We start from the raw sequence: 17,705 nt of genomic DNA on the forward strand, positions 1-17,705 counted from the left end.
AGGTCATGATCTCAGGGTCCTGGGATCGAGTCCCGCATCGGGCTCTCTGTTCAGCAGGGAGCCTGCTTCCCTCTCTCTCTCTCTCTCTGCCTGCCTCTCTGCCTACTTGTGATCTATCTCTGTCAAATAAATAAATAAAATCTTAAAAAAAAAAAGAAAAAGAAAATAATTCTCATTTTTATTACGGTCATGCTTCATTTCTTATAAAACAGCAATATTTTATTTGATTACCAAATTCAATGCAATATGTTCACACTATTCTAATTTTTGACAGAAAACACATCCTAAATTCTGAGATGCATCATATTAATACTCCTGCCATCCAAGTACTAACCAGACCCAACCCTGCTTAGCTGCTGAGATCAGATGAGATTGGGCACGTTAGGGTGGTATGGCCAAAGACGCAAATTAATATTCCTAAAAATGTGTAAATTTCCAAAAAGAAAAGAAATATCCTGAAATAAAAGGAACAATATCTGAACTATGTATATATTTTCTCAAAGTAATTACTAGAAAAGGAAGCCCATTGTTTAGAAGTATAATTTCTGAGCTATTTGTACATGTAACACATTAATCACTTGTGTTTATTTTTGTATTCTTTTGATTTTTTGTTTGTTTGTTTGACTATAGTTGACATACAGTGTTACTTCGTTTCAGGTGTACAAAAGGGTGACTCAGCCTCTCTATACCTTACACTATACTCACCACTAGTGTCTGTTACCATGCAATGCTGTTACAATGTCATAGACTGTTCCCTCTGCTGTATCCCTTATTGCTGTGACTTACTTATCCATAACTGGAAGCCTGTACCTCCCATGCCCCTTCACCCATTTCGTTCAACTCCCCACCCTGCTTCCCATTGGCAGCCATCATTTTGTTCTCCATCTTTATAGGCCCGGTTCTGCTTTTTGTTTGTTTATTCATTTGTTTTGTTTTTAGATTCCATATAGGTGTATTTAAACTGGGCACATTTTGCATGTTTTTCCAACAATTTAAAGTGCTATATTTTTCTTCATGGTATTTTAAGTAACTGTTTGTGATTTGAAACAGATTTTCTCATTATCACTATAACCATTGCTTATATTTGTTGTTGTTCCCACAAAGAAAGCTGTGGACATCCCATCCTTTGATATCTTTTGCAAATGAATTGGCCATGCTAGTTGATGATTCATCAATGTATATTAACTATACATATATACTATATATATATATACACTTATAAGATTTTATTTATTTATTTACTTGACAGAAAGAGAGAGAGCACAAGTAGGCAAAGTGGCAGGCAGAGGGAGAGGGAGAAGCAGGCTGTCCGCTGAACAGGGAACATGATGTGGGGCTCCAACCCAGGACTCTGGGATGTTGACCTGAGCCAAAGGCAGCTGCCCAACTGACTGAGCCACCCATGCACCCCTGAGCAGTATATTTTCAAGGAGCTAAAACAAAAAGTTGTATTATGACTACTTTTTTACTTTACAGAGAGAGAGAAAATAGTTAATATTCCTTATTTTAAATATTCCTTGATTCAGTCACTTTTAAAAATAATTTTTTAACTTTTTATTTAAATTCCAGTTAGCTAACATACAATGTAATATTAGTTTTAGGTATACAATGTAGTGATTCAGTACTTCCATACAATATCATCAATTAATGAATGGATAAGAATAATTTTTTTACAAATAAAAAATACATTGACTCCTTTCTTCATTTTGACTTCAGAATTGAAAGTTACATATGATATACTATATGTTGGCCAACTGAACAAAATAAAGAAAAAAATTTAAAAAAAGAATTGAAAATCACTAGCATTTGACTACAGTAACAATTTTTAAAATTAGCAGGCTGATTCCTCCCCAGAAAATGCTTTTGCTAATGCAGTTCTGGTGACAATGTAGAATACCTATTTCTTTGGGGTACACCTTGGATGACGTGGACTTTGAAAATCCAAGTTACACCCTAGATTCCATTCTCCTGTGGTTACTCATCTGGACCACAGACATGCAGGACCTGCCTAAAAGGGACCTAGGTATCGAGCAGGCTTCACCAATGAATCATCCCTTTAATGTAGCAAAACCTTAGAGGGAAGAGTAGGGAGGATATATTGGTTGTTAGGAAAACGTAGACTACAGGTAGAAAACGTCATCCTCAGTTAATAAGATCTAAGGTCCGACTCACGTAATTGTTCTAATTTTTAGGAATTATGGAAAGTGTGAACCATCTCTTTAAGTTGGTAAGAGGTCCCAATAAATGCCTAAATTGTATAGATTTGCATATGGCTTTAGAATGTGATTTATAAAGAAGGTGGAGATCCCAGGTCCCTTGATCATGTCTATATATATCTCCCAGTATGTGTTTTAGTATCCTGGGAAGTGTCTTGGCACAGAACCTGAACTGGACGAAGGAGCCTTAAGCTGAGTGAACTAACTGGCACCATGAAAATATTGAGTGTCTTTCTGCTCCTCTCTCTGGCTCTTTTCAGCATTTTCTCAGGTGAGTTCTTTTTTTCCTTAAAGTTATAACCCAGTATTCATACAGAATTGGAAATAAGGGTATTTATCTATCATATTTTGAAATCCTAACAATTTTGACATTAAAGAACAATTCTGAGGTCACCATAATGGTGATGATTGTGAAGATAAGAATGGTGATGGTAATGATAAAAATAATTTTTGTTGAGCATATACTGTATTCTAGACATGTACTGAGGGCTCTTCTGCAACATCTCCAATACACTCAGCAAGGTATTCATATTTATACTCTACGTATTAAAAAAAAACATGGCACAAAATACTTAAGAAAATTGCCAAAGGACCTGCAACCAGAAAGTAGAATTTGGAATTCGAATCCACACTTCTGAACATTACAGATGCTTGTTTCACAGAACTAGGCTGGATGATGGGTGATTGTTGTAACTAGTAGTTCGGCTGCCAAAACAAAAGAAAGATTTCCTGTCCTCATTATTCTTACACTTGGGATTCAAAGAACTGAAACTGAAACTAGGAGGAAAAAGGCAACTCAGCGAATGCTTCAGGAAAGCTATGGAATCTTAAAATGCTGAAACATATATACTGGTGGTGAATTCTTCAAGCAGGAGAATATCTTCAGCCACTTTAGTGAAGAGAGTCATATATTCTATCAATTCACGTTGTTTAAAAGGATAATTACAGTTCAATTATTTTTTATCGCAGCGTCATTTGAATGAACAGGTACACTGTACCTATTTCTTTCCTTTATTATTCTACTCTTTGCTGTTGCAGTGGACAAAGCCCAGGCTAAAGACTCTAGACCTAGCACCTAGGCCCACCTCTTCCACTAATGACCTGTGTCACCTGGAGAAACAGCGCAGCATTTCAAGATCTCTCATTTGTAGAATGTCAGAAATGAGATTGTGTCCTGGGAACCTCCACGTCAAGATACAGCACTTTGGACAAAAGTAGTTGAATTTTGCAGCTGTCAGAGATTTTAAATGGCTGAACATGTAAAAACAAGCATTTTCCATTGAAACTGAGCAGATGCAGAGGTCATTGTTTGTTGAGAACTAGTCCTCTTTACATAACAAATACAATTGGAAATATCTTTTTTAAAACTGGAAAAAGTTTTTTTTTAAGATTTTATTTATTTATTTGGCAGACAGAGATTACAAGTAGGTAAAGAGGCAGGCAGAGAGAGAGAGGGAAGCAGGCTCCCTGCCAAGCAGAGAGCCTGATGCGGGGCTCGATTCCAGGACCCTCGGATCATGACCTGCACCGAAGGCAGAGGCTTTAACCTACTGAGCCACCCAGGCGCCCCTGGAGAAAGGTTTTCAGTGATATTGTAGAATAAGTTTGACTGCTAAAATCAAGTAACTTGAATGAGTGGTTCAGTCAGCTGCTGAGGTGCCATAAAAAATAGATCTATAACATTAAAATAAAATACCATTAAGGTGCCCTTGGGTGGCCCAGTCAGTTAAGTATCCAACACTTGATTTCAGCTCAGGTTATGATCTCACCGTCATGAGATCAAGCTCTGCATGCTTAGATTCTCTCTCACCCTCTCCCTCTGTCCTTCCCACCCCCACCCAATCCCACTCATGCACTTGTGTGCACTCTCTCTCTCTGTCTCTCAACTAAACAAATAAAATAAAAACATTATATTTTACTTGCAAATATAGTCTTATAAATTAGCTGATATCCTCTTACTGCTTCTCTTTACAAAAGCTAATGGATATTCTAATGAAATCTCCTTGACCAATCCCAAATATTAATACAAAACAGGATCCTTCGCAGACATATCAGTATTGGGGAAGGCACAGTGCCCAAGAGCCTTAATGTTGAGACAAAGAGAAAAGAATTTAAGTTCTGTCATTTCCATTTTATAACTGTGAGATAACCTTTTTGCCTTTCATTTTCCATGTCTGTAAAATGGAGGTATAAAAGAACTATCCCTATATGGGGAAGTTTAAATGAGAAATTGCCTGCGAAATACTTAACATAGTGGGTGGGACATAGTACGAGCTCAACAAACATCTATAATATTGCCATTATTAAAGTTTAATGATAAGAATACTAAATTGTACTCGGACTTTGTAGATATTAATTCTGCTTCTGCCCTGACATTTCTTACCTATGGGACTTTGGGCAAAATCCCTCCTCTTTCGATCAAAAATTTATAAAGTGGAGAAATGACTAAAAGTTATAATGATGTATTTTCATAAACATCACTTGATCTGGTTATAGAAATAGAGGCTTCCAGGTCCTGTTTGATCTTTTCTCTTTTATAAATTATTTATTTATTTATTTAGAGAGTGTGTACGTGAGAGCATGAGGCAAAGCAGGTGGGTGGGAGGGGTGGGTAGAGGGAGAGAATCTCAAGGATCCTTAACTCCCCACTGAGTGTGGAGCCCTAGGCGGGTCTCAGCCTCATCACTCTGAGATCATGACCTGAGCCGAAACTGAGAGTGGAATGCTTAACTAACTGAGCCACCCAGACATCCCAGGTCCTATTTGATCTTATAGTATGAAATTTTTGAGTGATTGTCCAAAGAATCTGTATTTTTTTGTTGTTGTTGAAATTGTGATTTTTTTTTTTTTAGTGCAGAAATCCTTTTTTTTTTTTTTAAATTATAGTTGACCCGGAGTGTTACATTAGTTTCAGGTGTACAACATAGTGATTCACCAAGTGTATACATTCTGCTGTGATCACCACACATGTAGCTCCCATGTAATAACCCAGATGGCTGCAGTAAGTTTGGGAATTACTACAGCAGATATTTATTAACTTCCTTTTAAATTCAAAAGCCTTGTCTCTCCTTCCCCCCCCCTTTTTTTTTAGATTTTATTTATTTATTTGACAGAGATCACAAGTAGGCAGAGAGGCAGACAGAGAGAGAGGAGGAAGCAGGCTCCCTGCCGAGCAGAGAGCTTGATGAGGGGCTCGATCCTAGGACCCTGAGATCATGACCTGAGCTGAAGGCAGAGGCTTAACCCACTGAGCCATCCAGGTGCCCCTCTCCTTTCCCCTTGAATAGAGAGTGCAGTTGAAATATTTCCAGGTGTTCTCCCGCAAGTGCGGGCCAACACAAGAGAAGGATGGCAACCATGCAATTCTGTCATCAAAGCACCCTTGGGCTTACACGTGAGAAGTGTTGTTGGCACTAGGTGTTCTGCAGCCATGGCCAGATAAGATTCAACAGCTCATACCAGAATTCAACCCAAGACTTTTATTATCAGTATTTTAAACCACTGAGCTAATTAATCACAACTTAATATCACATACATAATCCTGAAGATGGAGGGAGAGAACCAAGACTCTATTTATGGACTTTTTTCTCTTTCAGCAATTTAGAAAGATGTAGCAGGAGAAATAAGTCATAGAAAAGAGAAAGGGTTTGTCCTTATGAGTCGTATTTGGGCCAAGTCTTTAAAGCTGGTTGAGTATAAAGGGCAGAAGAGCACTTTGGGGCTCAAAGAACAAACAACAAATGTAGTATCTTCCCCAGCTGGCTGGGACAAAAGCTTTGGGGAGGGTCTGCATGTGCTGAATCCTGAACACTAAAGTGAGAGGAAAGTTTCTAACCCAACTTCTCTATTGAAAAGCTAGAGATGACCTGGTCATTCCCATAGTAAATTCGTGACTCAGCCAGGACTATCACATGAATCTCCAGATCCTTAAACCATTTCCTCTAACTTCTCCCCAAACTGCCAAGAAATATTACCCATCATGGCCCATGTCCTTATATCACTTTAGAAGTTTCTGCTGTGCCCGGAGAAGTGAACAGGTGTAATGTTCAGGCAACCAAGAACAGAGAAAAGGTATCATTCCTAGATTGGGGCAGGGTGGGAGGGGGGAGGCATCGTATTTTACAAATCCTGCTTTTTGCACATTCAAAGACTACATTGTTTAGATTTTGTGCCTTTTTTTTTTTTTTCAGGTGTCTCCAGTCAAGGAGTACAGGTCAGTGTATATTTTTTATCTGTTCTTCAGACCCAGGTGGCATTTGGCACAGAAGTTCGCCTATGGGTGAAACAGCAAAAACAACGAACAAGGGGCCCAAATGCAGAAATCAGAAGTAATTCATTTTCTTAACTACAATATCTACTTGAGTATACTTTTTTCAGTTTTAAAGAGCCTAAATGCCCATTCTCAGATTTTGTTAAAGTGAAATGAGTATAAACAAAAATCAGGCAAATCTATGATAGTGTTAATGCTTGGTCACTGATTTCACTGTGTGATCTTGGGGGAGTTACTCAGCTTTTCCAAGCCGTCATTTCCACAACTATAGAAAAAGAATAATATTATTCACCTCACAGAATTAGATTTAAGTTATATAAACTATGTAGGAGCATTTGGTAACTACAGGAGGATGGCTTATTGATCCATCATGAGCAGCTTCTACAGGAGATAGTAAGCCAGAGGCTCTTACTTCTTGCTTAGAGAGCAAACCTGTTCAGTGTCTTGGGCTGAGTATATACAAACAGGTTCACTCAAGCTTAAATATACTTGGGCTTGAAAATTGGAAAAAGCACAAGTTATCTTCTTTATTTAGCTGATTCTTTTTTTCCAAATCAATTCACCACTTTTTCTCCAGTTTTCTCATTCTACTAAAAGACAACACAAGTAAGTGGGGTTTGTTCTGCCACTCTTGCCCCTGTGTCTATACCGAATGTGTTTACTTGACTTTGGCCTTGGTTCTTGGTTAACCTCATTGTGCTAAGGAACTTTTGGCATCAAAATTTCCCAGACACTACTGCCAACTAAGTGGAGGTGGCAAAAGAGCTGAAAAATATTTTCCAGCCATAGTATACAGACCACTTGCATAAGACTTTTTTTTTTTTTCAAATTTTAACATCTTAGAAATTGAGATGCATCTCCCAATGAATGATACCTTAGAATTAACTATCAGTGTTTTGTGTGCATGTGCACACGAGGGCACACATGTGCACTTGTATCCCAGTACATGCACACGTGTTTGTATTGCTATATGTAATTATACATATTAAAATTGATTTATTCTTATGTTTAAATGTATATGGTAGCCTAGTCTATGTTATATATCAAAACAAACAGAGAAAGGACATAAAATCCAAACAAATATTCCATATTCCACTAAGTAGTAAAATATGATAAAGCCATTATATAGAGATTTAAAACAAATGGAATTTAACCCCAGTTTTCTCATTAACACACAAGTTCCTTTTCTTCCTTCAGCTTGGGATTTCAGATTGGACATTTAGTGTTTCCTAGGGTTCATTGACTATCTGCTATTTACTGGTTCTGTTCCTCGATGGACCCAAGTCATAGAGTCTGCTTGCCTGAGGATTCTGTGGGCTGCTTCCTCAATATGCAGAGCCCCAGGCACCATGCCAGGCTTACTGAGTAATAATCACGCAGCTGGGGAATTTTGAATCTACATTCTAGGTAATTTTCTGATGCTGGGAAGCACTGACTTTGGAATGCTCCAGCACCCTGGAGATAGTACAGATGAGTCCTTGTTTGAATATTTGCTGACTGTGTGTTCCAATGGGTGTCTCTTCCTTTCTCCTTGCCTCTATTTCCACATTTCTAAAATGAAAATATGGATTCAAGGATCTCCAGAGCCCCTTTCTGGCCTTAGGTATCTAGATTCTTATGAACCAAGCCTGCCTGGCCAAGACTGCTATCTCTTTTGCACTCAAATATCAAGAGCCAAGAGAATGCCTCCCATCTTTCAGATGGCACAAAGCCTATGTTTCTCTTTTGTGTGTCTGGAGGGCTGATGGCAGTCCCAACAAGAGGCAGAAGTTGCAACTATCCTTGGAAACATGCCTGCTCAAGTCTGATCCAGCCAGTACAAAAGTGAGAGAGTTTTCTCTTACACCAAAGTCAATACTCTCATGCCAGGAAGTGTCTCCATAATGGAACAGCTGAGGGGAAACTAGAGTGAGCCAGTTTAAATTATTGATTTGTAAAAGCTTCACATTCTTTCAAAAAGAGTGTTCAAACTAAATAAAAAGCATGTTCCTGGACTTAAGGGATTCATAGTCCTGTAAAATTTTCCCTGTAAATGTAAGTGACTAATAAGCTGCCAACTTTTAAATTTGCCAAGTTGGAACATTAAGTAATATAAAAATTAAGATATAATAACAATAATTAAAAATGAAACTACTATTTACCATCATCAGTCTTTATTAAAGAAATTATAGTATAATACCAAAATGCTTGAAAGACATAATCTCCAAACAAGGATAGTTTTTTGGTCAAAATATTCACTGCTTTCTCTTTCTTTTTCTTATTTCTCTATCAGGCTGGGTATTTGGAAACCACACCCTTAAGGAGCTGTTTAAACTAATATTCCAGTTTGTAATTAATATAACAAACTGCTCAAAAATAAATAATTGTCAGTGGTTTTCTTTTACAATAATTTTGAGATATCTAAGTTTATTTTCATTAGTATTTTAAGATAAATGCATGGTAGATTATAGTATAGTTAGTAAAATAATGCTCCATGGCTAAGACATGTTTGGGGCTCTTCATTTTTCCTAATTAACTTGCATTAACTTATAATCAAGATACTTACAGGATACCTAAATACAACTTGGCCATGTTAACCAACATCTACACTTTAACTATAGATAGGAAAACTCAAGCTTCAGAAAGAGGATCTACCCAAGCTATACAGCAGTAAAACTATGTAGTCACCACCTCAGGATGCTTGACTCCATGTTGAGTGACCATATGTGGCTCCATGTGTCTTCTTTTCTTTTTTAAAAAATATTGGGGATGTGTGGGCAGAAGGAGAGTGAATCTTTTTTTTCTTTTTTTTTCATTATTTTATTAACATATAATATATTATTTGCCCCAGGGGTACAGGTCTGTGAGTCATCAGGCTTACACATTTCACACACTCACCATAGCACATACCCTCCCCAATGTCCATCACCCAGCCACCCTATCCCTACTCTCCCACCCCATAGCAACCCTCAGTTTGTTTCATGAGATTAAGAGTCTCTTATGGTTTATCTCCCTCTGGATCCCATCTTGTTTCATTTTTCCCTTCCCTACTCCCCCACAACCCCCTCCCCTCCCTATCTCTCAAATTTCTCATATCAGAGAGATCATATGATAATTGTCTTTCTCTGACTGACTTATTTCACTCAGCGTAATACCTTCTAGTTCCATCCACGTTGTTGCAAATGGCAAGATTTTATTTCTTTGGTGGTTGTGTGTATATCTATCTATCTCTCTATATATATTCTATATATATGGTATATATACCATATCTTCTTTATCCATTCATCTGTTGATGGACATTTAGGTTCTTTCCATAGTTTGGCTATTGTGGACATTGCTGCTGTAAACATTCGGGTGCACATGCCCCTTCAGATCACTACTTTTGTATCTTCGGGGTAAATATGCAGTAGTGCGATTGCTGGGTCATAGGGTAGCTCTATTTCCAACTTTTTGAGGAACCTCCATGCTGTTTTCCAGAGTGGCTGCACCAGCTTGCATTCCCACCAACAATGTAGGAGGGTTCTCCTTTCTCAGTATCCTTGCCAGCATCTGTCCTTTCCTGACTTGTAATTTTAGCCATTCTGACTGGTATGAAGTGGTATCTCATTGTGGTTTTGATTTGTATTTCCCTGATGCTGAGTGATGTTGAGCACTTTTCATGTGTCTGTTGGCCATCTGGATATCTTCTTTGCTGGAATGACCGTTTATGTCTTCTGCCCCTTTCATGATTAGGGTCTTTGTTCATTGGGCATTGAGTTTGATAAGTTCTTTTTAGATTTTGGATACTAGCCCTTTATCTGATAAGACATTTGCAAATATCTTCTCCCATTCTTTGGGTTGTCTTTTGGTCTTGTTGACTGTTTCCTTTGTTGCACAAAGGCTTTTAATCTTGCTCAAGTCCCAGTAGTTCATTTTTGCCCTTGCTTCCCTTGCCCTTGGCGATGTTTCTAGGAAGAAGTTGCGATAGCTGAGATGGAAGAGGTTGCTGCCTGTGTTCTCCTCAAGGATTTTGATGGACTCTTGTTTCACATTGAGGCCCTTCATCCATTTTGAGTCTGTTTTTCTGTGTGGTGTAAGGAAATGGTTCAGTTTCATTCTTCTGCATGTGGCTGTCCAGTTTTCCCAACATCATTTATTGAAGAGACTGTCTTTTTTCCATTGGACATTCTTTCTTGGTTTGTCGAAGATTAGTTGACCATAGAGTTGAGGGTCTATTTCTGGGCTCTCTATTCTGTTCCATTGATCTATGTGTCTTGTTTTTTTTTTTTTTTTTTTTTTTTTTGGTGCCAGTACCATACTGTCTTGATGATGACAGCTTTGTAATAGAGCTTGAAGTCTGGAATTGTGATGCCACCAATTTTGGTTTTCTTTTTCAACATTCCTCTGGCTATTTGAGGTCTTTTCTGGTTCCATGTAAATTTTAGGATTATTTGTTCCATTTCTTTGGGAAAAAATTCATGGTATTTTGATAGAGATTGCATTAAATATGTAGATTGCTTTAGGTAGCATAGACATTTTCACAACATTTGTTCTTCCAATCCATGAGCATGGAATGTTTCTCGATTTCTTTGTGTCTTCTTCAATTTCTTTCATGAGTACTTTATAGTTTTCTGAGTACAGATTCTTTGCCTCTTTGGTTAGGTTTATTCTTAGGTATCTTATGGTTTTGGGTGCAATTGTAAATGGAATTGACTCTTTAATTTCTCTTTCTTCTGTATTGCTCTTGATGTATAGAAATGCAACTGATTTCTGTGCATTGATTTCTATATCCTGACACTTTACTGAATTCTATGAATTCTATGTATAAGTTCTAGCAGATTTGGAGTGGAGTCTTTTGGGTTTTCCACATAAAGTATCATATCATCTGCAAAGAGTGAAAGTTTTACTTCTTTGCCAATTCAGATGCCCTTTATTTCTTTTTGTCTGATGGCTGAGGCTAGGACTTCTAGTACTATGTTGAATAGCAGTGGGACAGTGGACATCCCTGCTGTGTTCCTGACCTTAGGGAAAAAGCTCAGTTTTTCCGCATTGAGAATGATATTCGCTGTGGGTTTTTCATAGATGGATTTGATGATATTGAGGTATGTACCCTCTATGAGGGAGAGTGAATCTTAAGCAGTCTCCACGCCTACCACGGTGTCCAGTGTGGGGCTCCATCTCAAAACCCTGAGATCACGACCTGAGCTGAAATCAAGAGTTTGACAGGTAACCACTGAATCACCCAGGTGCCCCTCCATGCTACTTCCGATCAGCAACAGAAAGCCATTGTGCAGGGCATGTGAATGCATATTGAATGGCGTGAATTTCTGAGCAAATAAATACATGTTAGTGTTCACTATCCTCACTTCTTAAGCAAAGAAGTACTATAATGAAAACAGTTATTTAGGGGCACCTAAGCTAGCATTTTTTAGTAAAGGGGAGAATAGGTAAAGTACTACACTCTAGGGTATTTTTGTATGATTGTGTGTGTGTTTGCAAATTTTCATTGGCTTTATTTGTAGAACTGAAGTGCTAGACTAAAATATCAATGATCCTGACTCTTTGTTGATTGAGTTACTGTACAAGCTCATTTTCCAGACAAGTTAAATAATTTGGTAGTCCCCATTAGCAAAAACAAAACAAAAAACAAAAATACAACAACCCATTGATTTGGGTACTAAGTGTCCTCCTATTCCAGAATATTTCAGAAGGCACAGTTCTTTGAAGAACCACAAGAGGTCAGGCTGATACCAAACACTGGCATCCAAATGCCTAGACATGGTCTTCAGAAGCTAAACTCAGGAAATAAATGGAGGTGCTTGTTAAACCCAACGACAATTATAAAAACATCAAAAAAATTCACTAAAATAGGATAATAAATAACAGGCTCCAAAAATTGTAGATTGTGATATAATTTCCATTGTTACTATTCATAGTAGCAATCTTGCACATACTTGGAGATTTACAAAGTGTTTGCAAAGGATTTATCACTACGATAACCTCACAAGATAGGCATGGCTAGCCCCGTTAAAGATGAAGAAAGTTAATCTTGCAGCAGTCAAGTTTTTGCACAAGGTAATGAGCCAATCAGTGAAAGAAGCAAAATTCAGAGGCAGGTTTGTCTAATTGCATCTACAGGACAGTCCCCAACATGACAGAGCAGTAGGGGATTCTAAACGATTGGAGGAGGGGAGAATTTCAGCTCTCCTTGGTGTCCTAAAGCCCTCACAGGGGAAAATTTCAAGGAGGAAAACACAATCCCACCATCCCCTTAGTCTAGACCTGCTTTGACCTCCACTGAGAAGCCATTAGTTTGGATGCCATGTATAGAAGTCTAAAATAAAAACTTAAAAGGGGAGAGGAAATTTAGGCCTAAGAAAGGCAAGATATTCAGAAATCTTAGCCCACTTCTCCTCCAGTTGTGAGAGCCCTGGCCTCTTTCTAGTCCCAGCCCTACTAGGCCCATGCCTTGCTCTTTGCCTCACAGAAGGGACTTCTGGCTGTCCCTGCAAAAGCATTCTTTACCTTCCCTGTCCTCCAGGGCTCTCAGAGAGTGGTCCTTTTCTGTCCTTGGTCACCATGCTAAAATTTCACACACAGTGAGTGAAGAGGGTCCTCAAAATACAAAAGAAGAGGCATTTGGGCATAAGTTGTTGTTTCTCCCACCCAATGGAAGAACTAAGGACTTAGCTTTATTTAAGCCACTTTATTGAGAGAGGTCACTCCTCAAACTTAAACCATCCAAGGTGGAAGGGTCTTCAGAGACCATCTAGTTCGATGGTACAGTTCAAGCAGGCCTATAATCGGAAGCTTATTTTCCACACTCCTTGCCTGGGACTGTTCAAATATTCTATCCTGACTTTCTGCAATTCTTCTATGATCACCTTTGATCTTCGTAACAATGCTCGGAATGAAGCATGGAAAGTATTATTTTTTCCAAGTCTCTAGTGAGCAAATTGAGGCTTTGAGTACTTTGTCCAAGATGACACAGCTAGTTAATGGTATGTGGTGGAACAAATTCCCTAACAGGATTCCTCATCTCCCTTCAGGGATCCCTGGAGGCCTGGACAATGAAAGAATGCAAAGTATGTCTATGTTGTAAAGGAGTCTGTTCCTAGGCCATTTGACTGTTTGGGTTTTCATTGTTGAAATCTTATATTCTGCCTAGTCATTCCCAGGGGAGCAGAGGAAGGGACAAGTGGGCTTGAGGAGGGAAGTGGCATCTAAACACTCTCAACAGTGAACCATCCCCAACTCCCTCTTTCATATCGGCTTTCTCAAGGGCAAAAGAGGCTGGATGGCAAGATCAGAGGGCCAGGGGCGCCTGGGTGGCTTAGTGGTTTAAGCCTCTGCCTTCAGCTCAGGTCGTGATCTCAGGGTCCTGGGATAGAGCCCCACGTCGGGCTCTCTGCTCAGCGGGGAGCCTGCTTCCCCCTCTCTCTCTGCCTGCCTCTCTGCCTACTTGTGATCTCTGTCTGTCAAATAAATAAATCAAATTTTTAAAAAAATAAAAATAAAATAAAATACATTAGCTTTGGGGAAAATTATCCTGTGATTTTTTTTTAAAGATTTTATTTATTTATTTGACACAGAGAGATCACAAGTAGGCAAAGAGGCAGGCAGAGAGAGGAGGAAGCAGGCTCCCCACGGAGCAGAGAGCCCGAAGCGGGGCTCGATCCCAGGACCCTGAGATCATGACCTAAGCCAAAGGCAGAGGCTTTAACCCGCTGAGCCACCCAGGTGCCCCTTATCCTGTGATTTAAAAGACCCCAAAGATTTTCCAGCCTTTTTCCTATTTGGAGGCCTAAAGGAAAGAGTACTGTCTGGGAGATAGGAGATATCTTGAAGAACTGTGGGAAAAAGTAGAACTTTAGCTGGAACTATGAGAAGCCTATCTTCTCGAAGCCAGGCTCTAAGATCTCTGGTAAGTACCACACCACCCAACCTCAACAGTACAAGTGTCAAATTTCAACAAGAATCTATATTTAATAGTCTCAGGTGCCCTAAACCTGATATATGTGATAATACTTTTAAACTCAGCTGTGTGATTCTTTTGCTGAGGCTTTCTCCATGCACTGTCAGAGGACTTTGTCAATATATAATCATTTACTAATATCTTGAACAAATGATTCATCTCACCTATGCCCATGCATGTCTCTAATAAGGTATTTTAATGAAGTCTACAAGTCGTGACTGTAAGTGTAGTCAAGAGTGCATGGTGGCCATTGATCTTTATTTCTCTAATGAGGATGTGTTGGAAATCAGCCATCATAGATTGTGGGATATTCTAGACCAGCAATGAGGAGGAATATGTTCAAGCACTGGTTTCAATGGTGTCTGCCCTTGCGGCATTGATAAGCCACATAAATTTCCCAAGGATCACTATTCACATCTATAAACTAGTAAATACAACATCGTTCACTGTATGTTTCAGGGTTATTGTGAGTCTCAACTTAGCTAATCCATATAAGAGTAGTTTAAATATTGTGAATTAGTTCATAAACATGAGCCGGTGTTGTTTTAATGGAACTGGGATGGAGTAAAGTGTGGTCTCTGTGCTCATGTTTAAATGTTACTTTATCCCACACAGCTGATATCTGGAGGAGTTCAAGTTTACCTATCACATATTGCCTGTACTCTGGAATAAAATGCCTCAAATGTCATTCGCACACCAAGTATTTACTCAGCTGACACTGAATTGAAAAGAATCTTAAAACTCCAGTCTACTGCTGAGAGACCACTAAAACTAAGGAGAAATATTAGTGCATAGGTGCTACCTTCCCTTCTACAGGACCTGTGATGATAATTACTAATTAGTCATAGCATGTGTACTCCCCAAGGCTGGATGCACCTTCAGGATCCTTCTAAATAGAGCAGCTTAGGCAGCCATTACTATGTTTTTATAGTACATGCAAAAGTTCAAATTCTACAAATAGACCCTCAGACAGAGTAAGTTAATAATAAAAACATTAGACCTTTGTTTTCAAGAGATAGTAAATAGATGTCGCAGCCAACAGGGAAAACTAACAAGCCATCGGATAACATATGGGAACTCCTTGCAAGAATCTTCTGTATCTTTATAGCAATGCAGAAGGAGTGCAGTTAGAGTTAAATTAAGAAGAGAGAGAGGGAAGGAAGAAAGAGAGGGAGAGAGGGAGGGAAGGAGGAAGGGAGAGAAAGGAGGGAAGGGAGAAAAGAAAAAGCAGGCAGCACTTAAAGTTGAAAACCTACTCTCTCAATAATTAGGTGTTGGAGCAAAAAATCATACCTATAGCACTTGTCTCACTCCTTATATAAGGAGAAAGCATCTGCCTTCCATCATTAACTTACTCCTGAATGCTGTAACTACAGAAATGGGTTTCCTGTGTCTCAAAGAAAAAGTCTCATTTACATTTAATAAGTTCTGGTTAAGCAGATAAGGAAAGTTGTGTTTCTATTTCAGGAAGCTTTACATCCAGAGGGCGTGTGTGTGTGTGTGTGTGTGTGTGTTTAAGCCTGCTGCCCGAAGTTTCTGTTCTGAGGGACAGTCCACATAGACTAGGATGCATTAATGTTGATGTCGCCATGCTTATGTTGGTAGATTGACTGTGGTGAGTTCCAGGATCCCAAGGTCTACTGCACTCGGGAATCTAACCCCCACTGTGGCTCTGACGGCCAGACGTACGGCAATAAATGTACCTTTTGTAAGGCGATGGTGTAAGTATCATACTCATCAAAATCAGAAATATGAAAAAGCTGGGAGAAAATTTATCATCACTAAAAGTATTATTTCCAGACATTTTCTTTTATACCAAATTACATTTTACTAAGGTACCAATTTCCATTCATTCCTCTTTTTTTTTTAAGATTTTTATTTATTCATTTGAGAGAGAGAGAGAGCACAAGCAGGGGGAGAGGTAAAGGGAGGAGAAGCAGACCCCCTGCTGAGCTAGGAGCAGGACTCCTCTCAGGAACTTCTTAGGAGACCTGAGCTGAAAAGGCAGATGTTTAACAATCTGAGCCACCCAGGCTCCCCCCTCTCATTCCTCTTTTATTTTGATGAAAATAAGCCATTGAAAAAAAAAACCTTTATCAAAGAATAGAGGAAAAAATTATCCTTTAGAATGCAGTCTAGTCAAACTTTACTAGGATCCTAGGAAGATTCCGTCAAAGACCATATGTATTGATTGAATTTACACGTTTGTAAGGAACAGAACAGATGCTGTAGATTTTAGACACTAAACTGTGACCTTCCCAAGGGATCAGTTCATAATTAATAAAAATTTATCCAACCAAGCAGTCTTTTAGTCTAATTGATTGCCCTAAAACCAAGGATTTTAACCCTTGTTTAAGCGAGAAAAAAGTCTCATACTCACCACGGTCTTTATTTTCCGATATTAGAGTTTCTTCCATGAATGTCTTAATTTCACTCAACTTTGCTGTAAAATGGCTAAACACAGGGATTATATAACTCCCTATTAATAATAACAGGGCCAGGCACATAGAATGAAATTAATACATTAATATGGGCCAACTTGCTTATGTAACATATCTGATGAACACCAAACTTTCCCAGAAGAAAGGCAGAAGGGTAAACAGAGATTTGATTTAATGGGCACTTACTGCTGAGGAGAAATGAACATATGGCCTGCTATAAAGTACCAAATGGCTGAATATCTGGTTCAACCTCTTACATCTTCTCATGAGGACTATGACACTGGAGTCCCTTTGCCATTATCTCTGTCACTTTAACCTTTTCTGGTTGTATGAGTATTTCCTCTCAGAGAGTGAACAATTGAAACCAGGATGTCAAACCTGGGTAAAACGATGAAATTTGTTTAAGATTCATGTTTTCTATAATTTGTCCAGATGTCATATCTGAGTACATTTAATTAACCTCTGCCAAATCATAAATGTGGATACCTGTAGAATCAAAGGATTGCAGGGAACTTGCACTGTCAAAGCTTTTTCCAACCTTTGTAATGAATACTAATGATAATTCACTGAGCACACATTTGTCTTTCTCTTTTATAGGAAAAGTGGTGGGAAGATCAACCTAAAGCATCAAGGAAAATGCTGAATTTTGTGCAGTGTTTGTGCTGACTTCCAGCCACCTCCTTTCTCATTTCTATTTTTCTCTAATGGATCCCTTAAATTTATAAAGATGTGCCTTCTACTCTGCCTGGCTCTTGGGTAGTTCAGTATGTATCAATTTCCCTGGATTTGCTTGTCATTAAAGTAAATTCTGTAGAAGCATTGCTTGGGTTTCTAATTTGAGATCA

The 17,705-nt window shown here is 38.7% G+C and overlaps 1 protein-coding gene across 1 annotated transcript; it reads left to right on the forward strand.

Moving 5' to 3' along the window:
- Nucleotides 1–13,221: 13,221 nt before the first annotated feature.
- LOC131831154 (serine protease inhibitor Kazal-type 6-like) lies at nt 13,222–17,503 on the forward strand. The gene is made up of 3 exons (XM_059173357.1): nt 13,222–13,368; nt 16,025–16,140; nt 17,458–17,503. Exons 1-3 carry the CDS (start codon nt 13,222–13,224, stop codon nt 17,501–17,503), a joined length of 309 nt encoding a protein of 102 aa, XP_059029340.1.
- Nucleotides 17,504–17,705: the final 202 nt, after the last annotated feature.

This window comes from Mustela lutreola, chromosome 5, assembly GCF_030435805.1.
Source record: "Mustela lutreola isolate mMusLut2 chromosome 5, mMusLut2.pri, whole genome shotgun sequence".
In the NCBI taxonomy this organism is placed as follows: Eukaryota; Metazoa; Chordata; class Mammalia; order Carnivora; family Mustelidae; genus Mustela; species Mustela lutreola.

What these genes read in the sequence shown, in the direction of transcription:
- LOC131831154 (XM_059173357.1), top strand. Translation starts at nt 13,222, where the DNA reads ATGGTACAGTTCAAGCAGGCCTATAATCGGAAGCTTATTTTCCACACT. An exon ending in CTCGGAATGAAGCATGGAAA is followed by an intron (nt 13,369 to 16,024) that starts GTATTATTTTTT and finishes TTATGTTGGTAG; the next exon opens with ATTGACTGTGGTGAGTTCCA. An exon ending in ACCTTTTGTAAGGCGATGGT is followed by an intron (nt 16,141 to 17,457) that starts GTAAGTATCATA and finishes TCTCTTTTATAG; the next exon opens with GAAAAGTGGTGGGAAGATCA.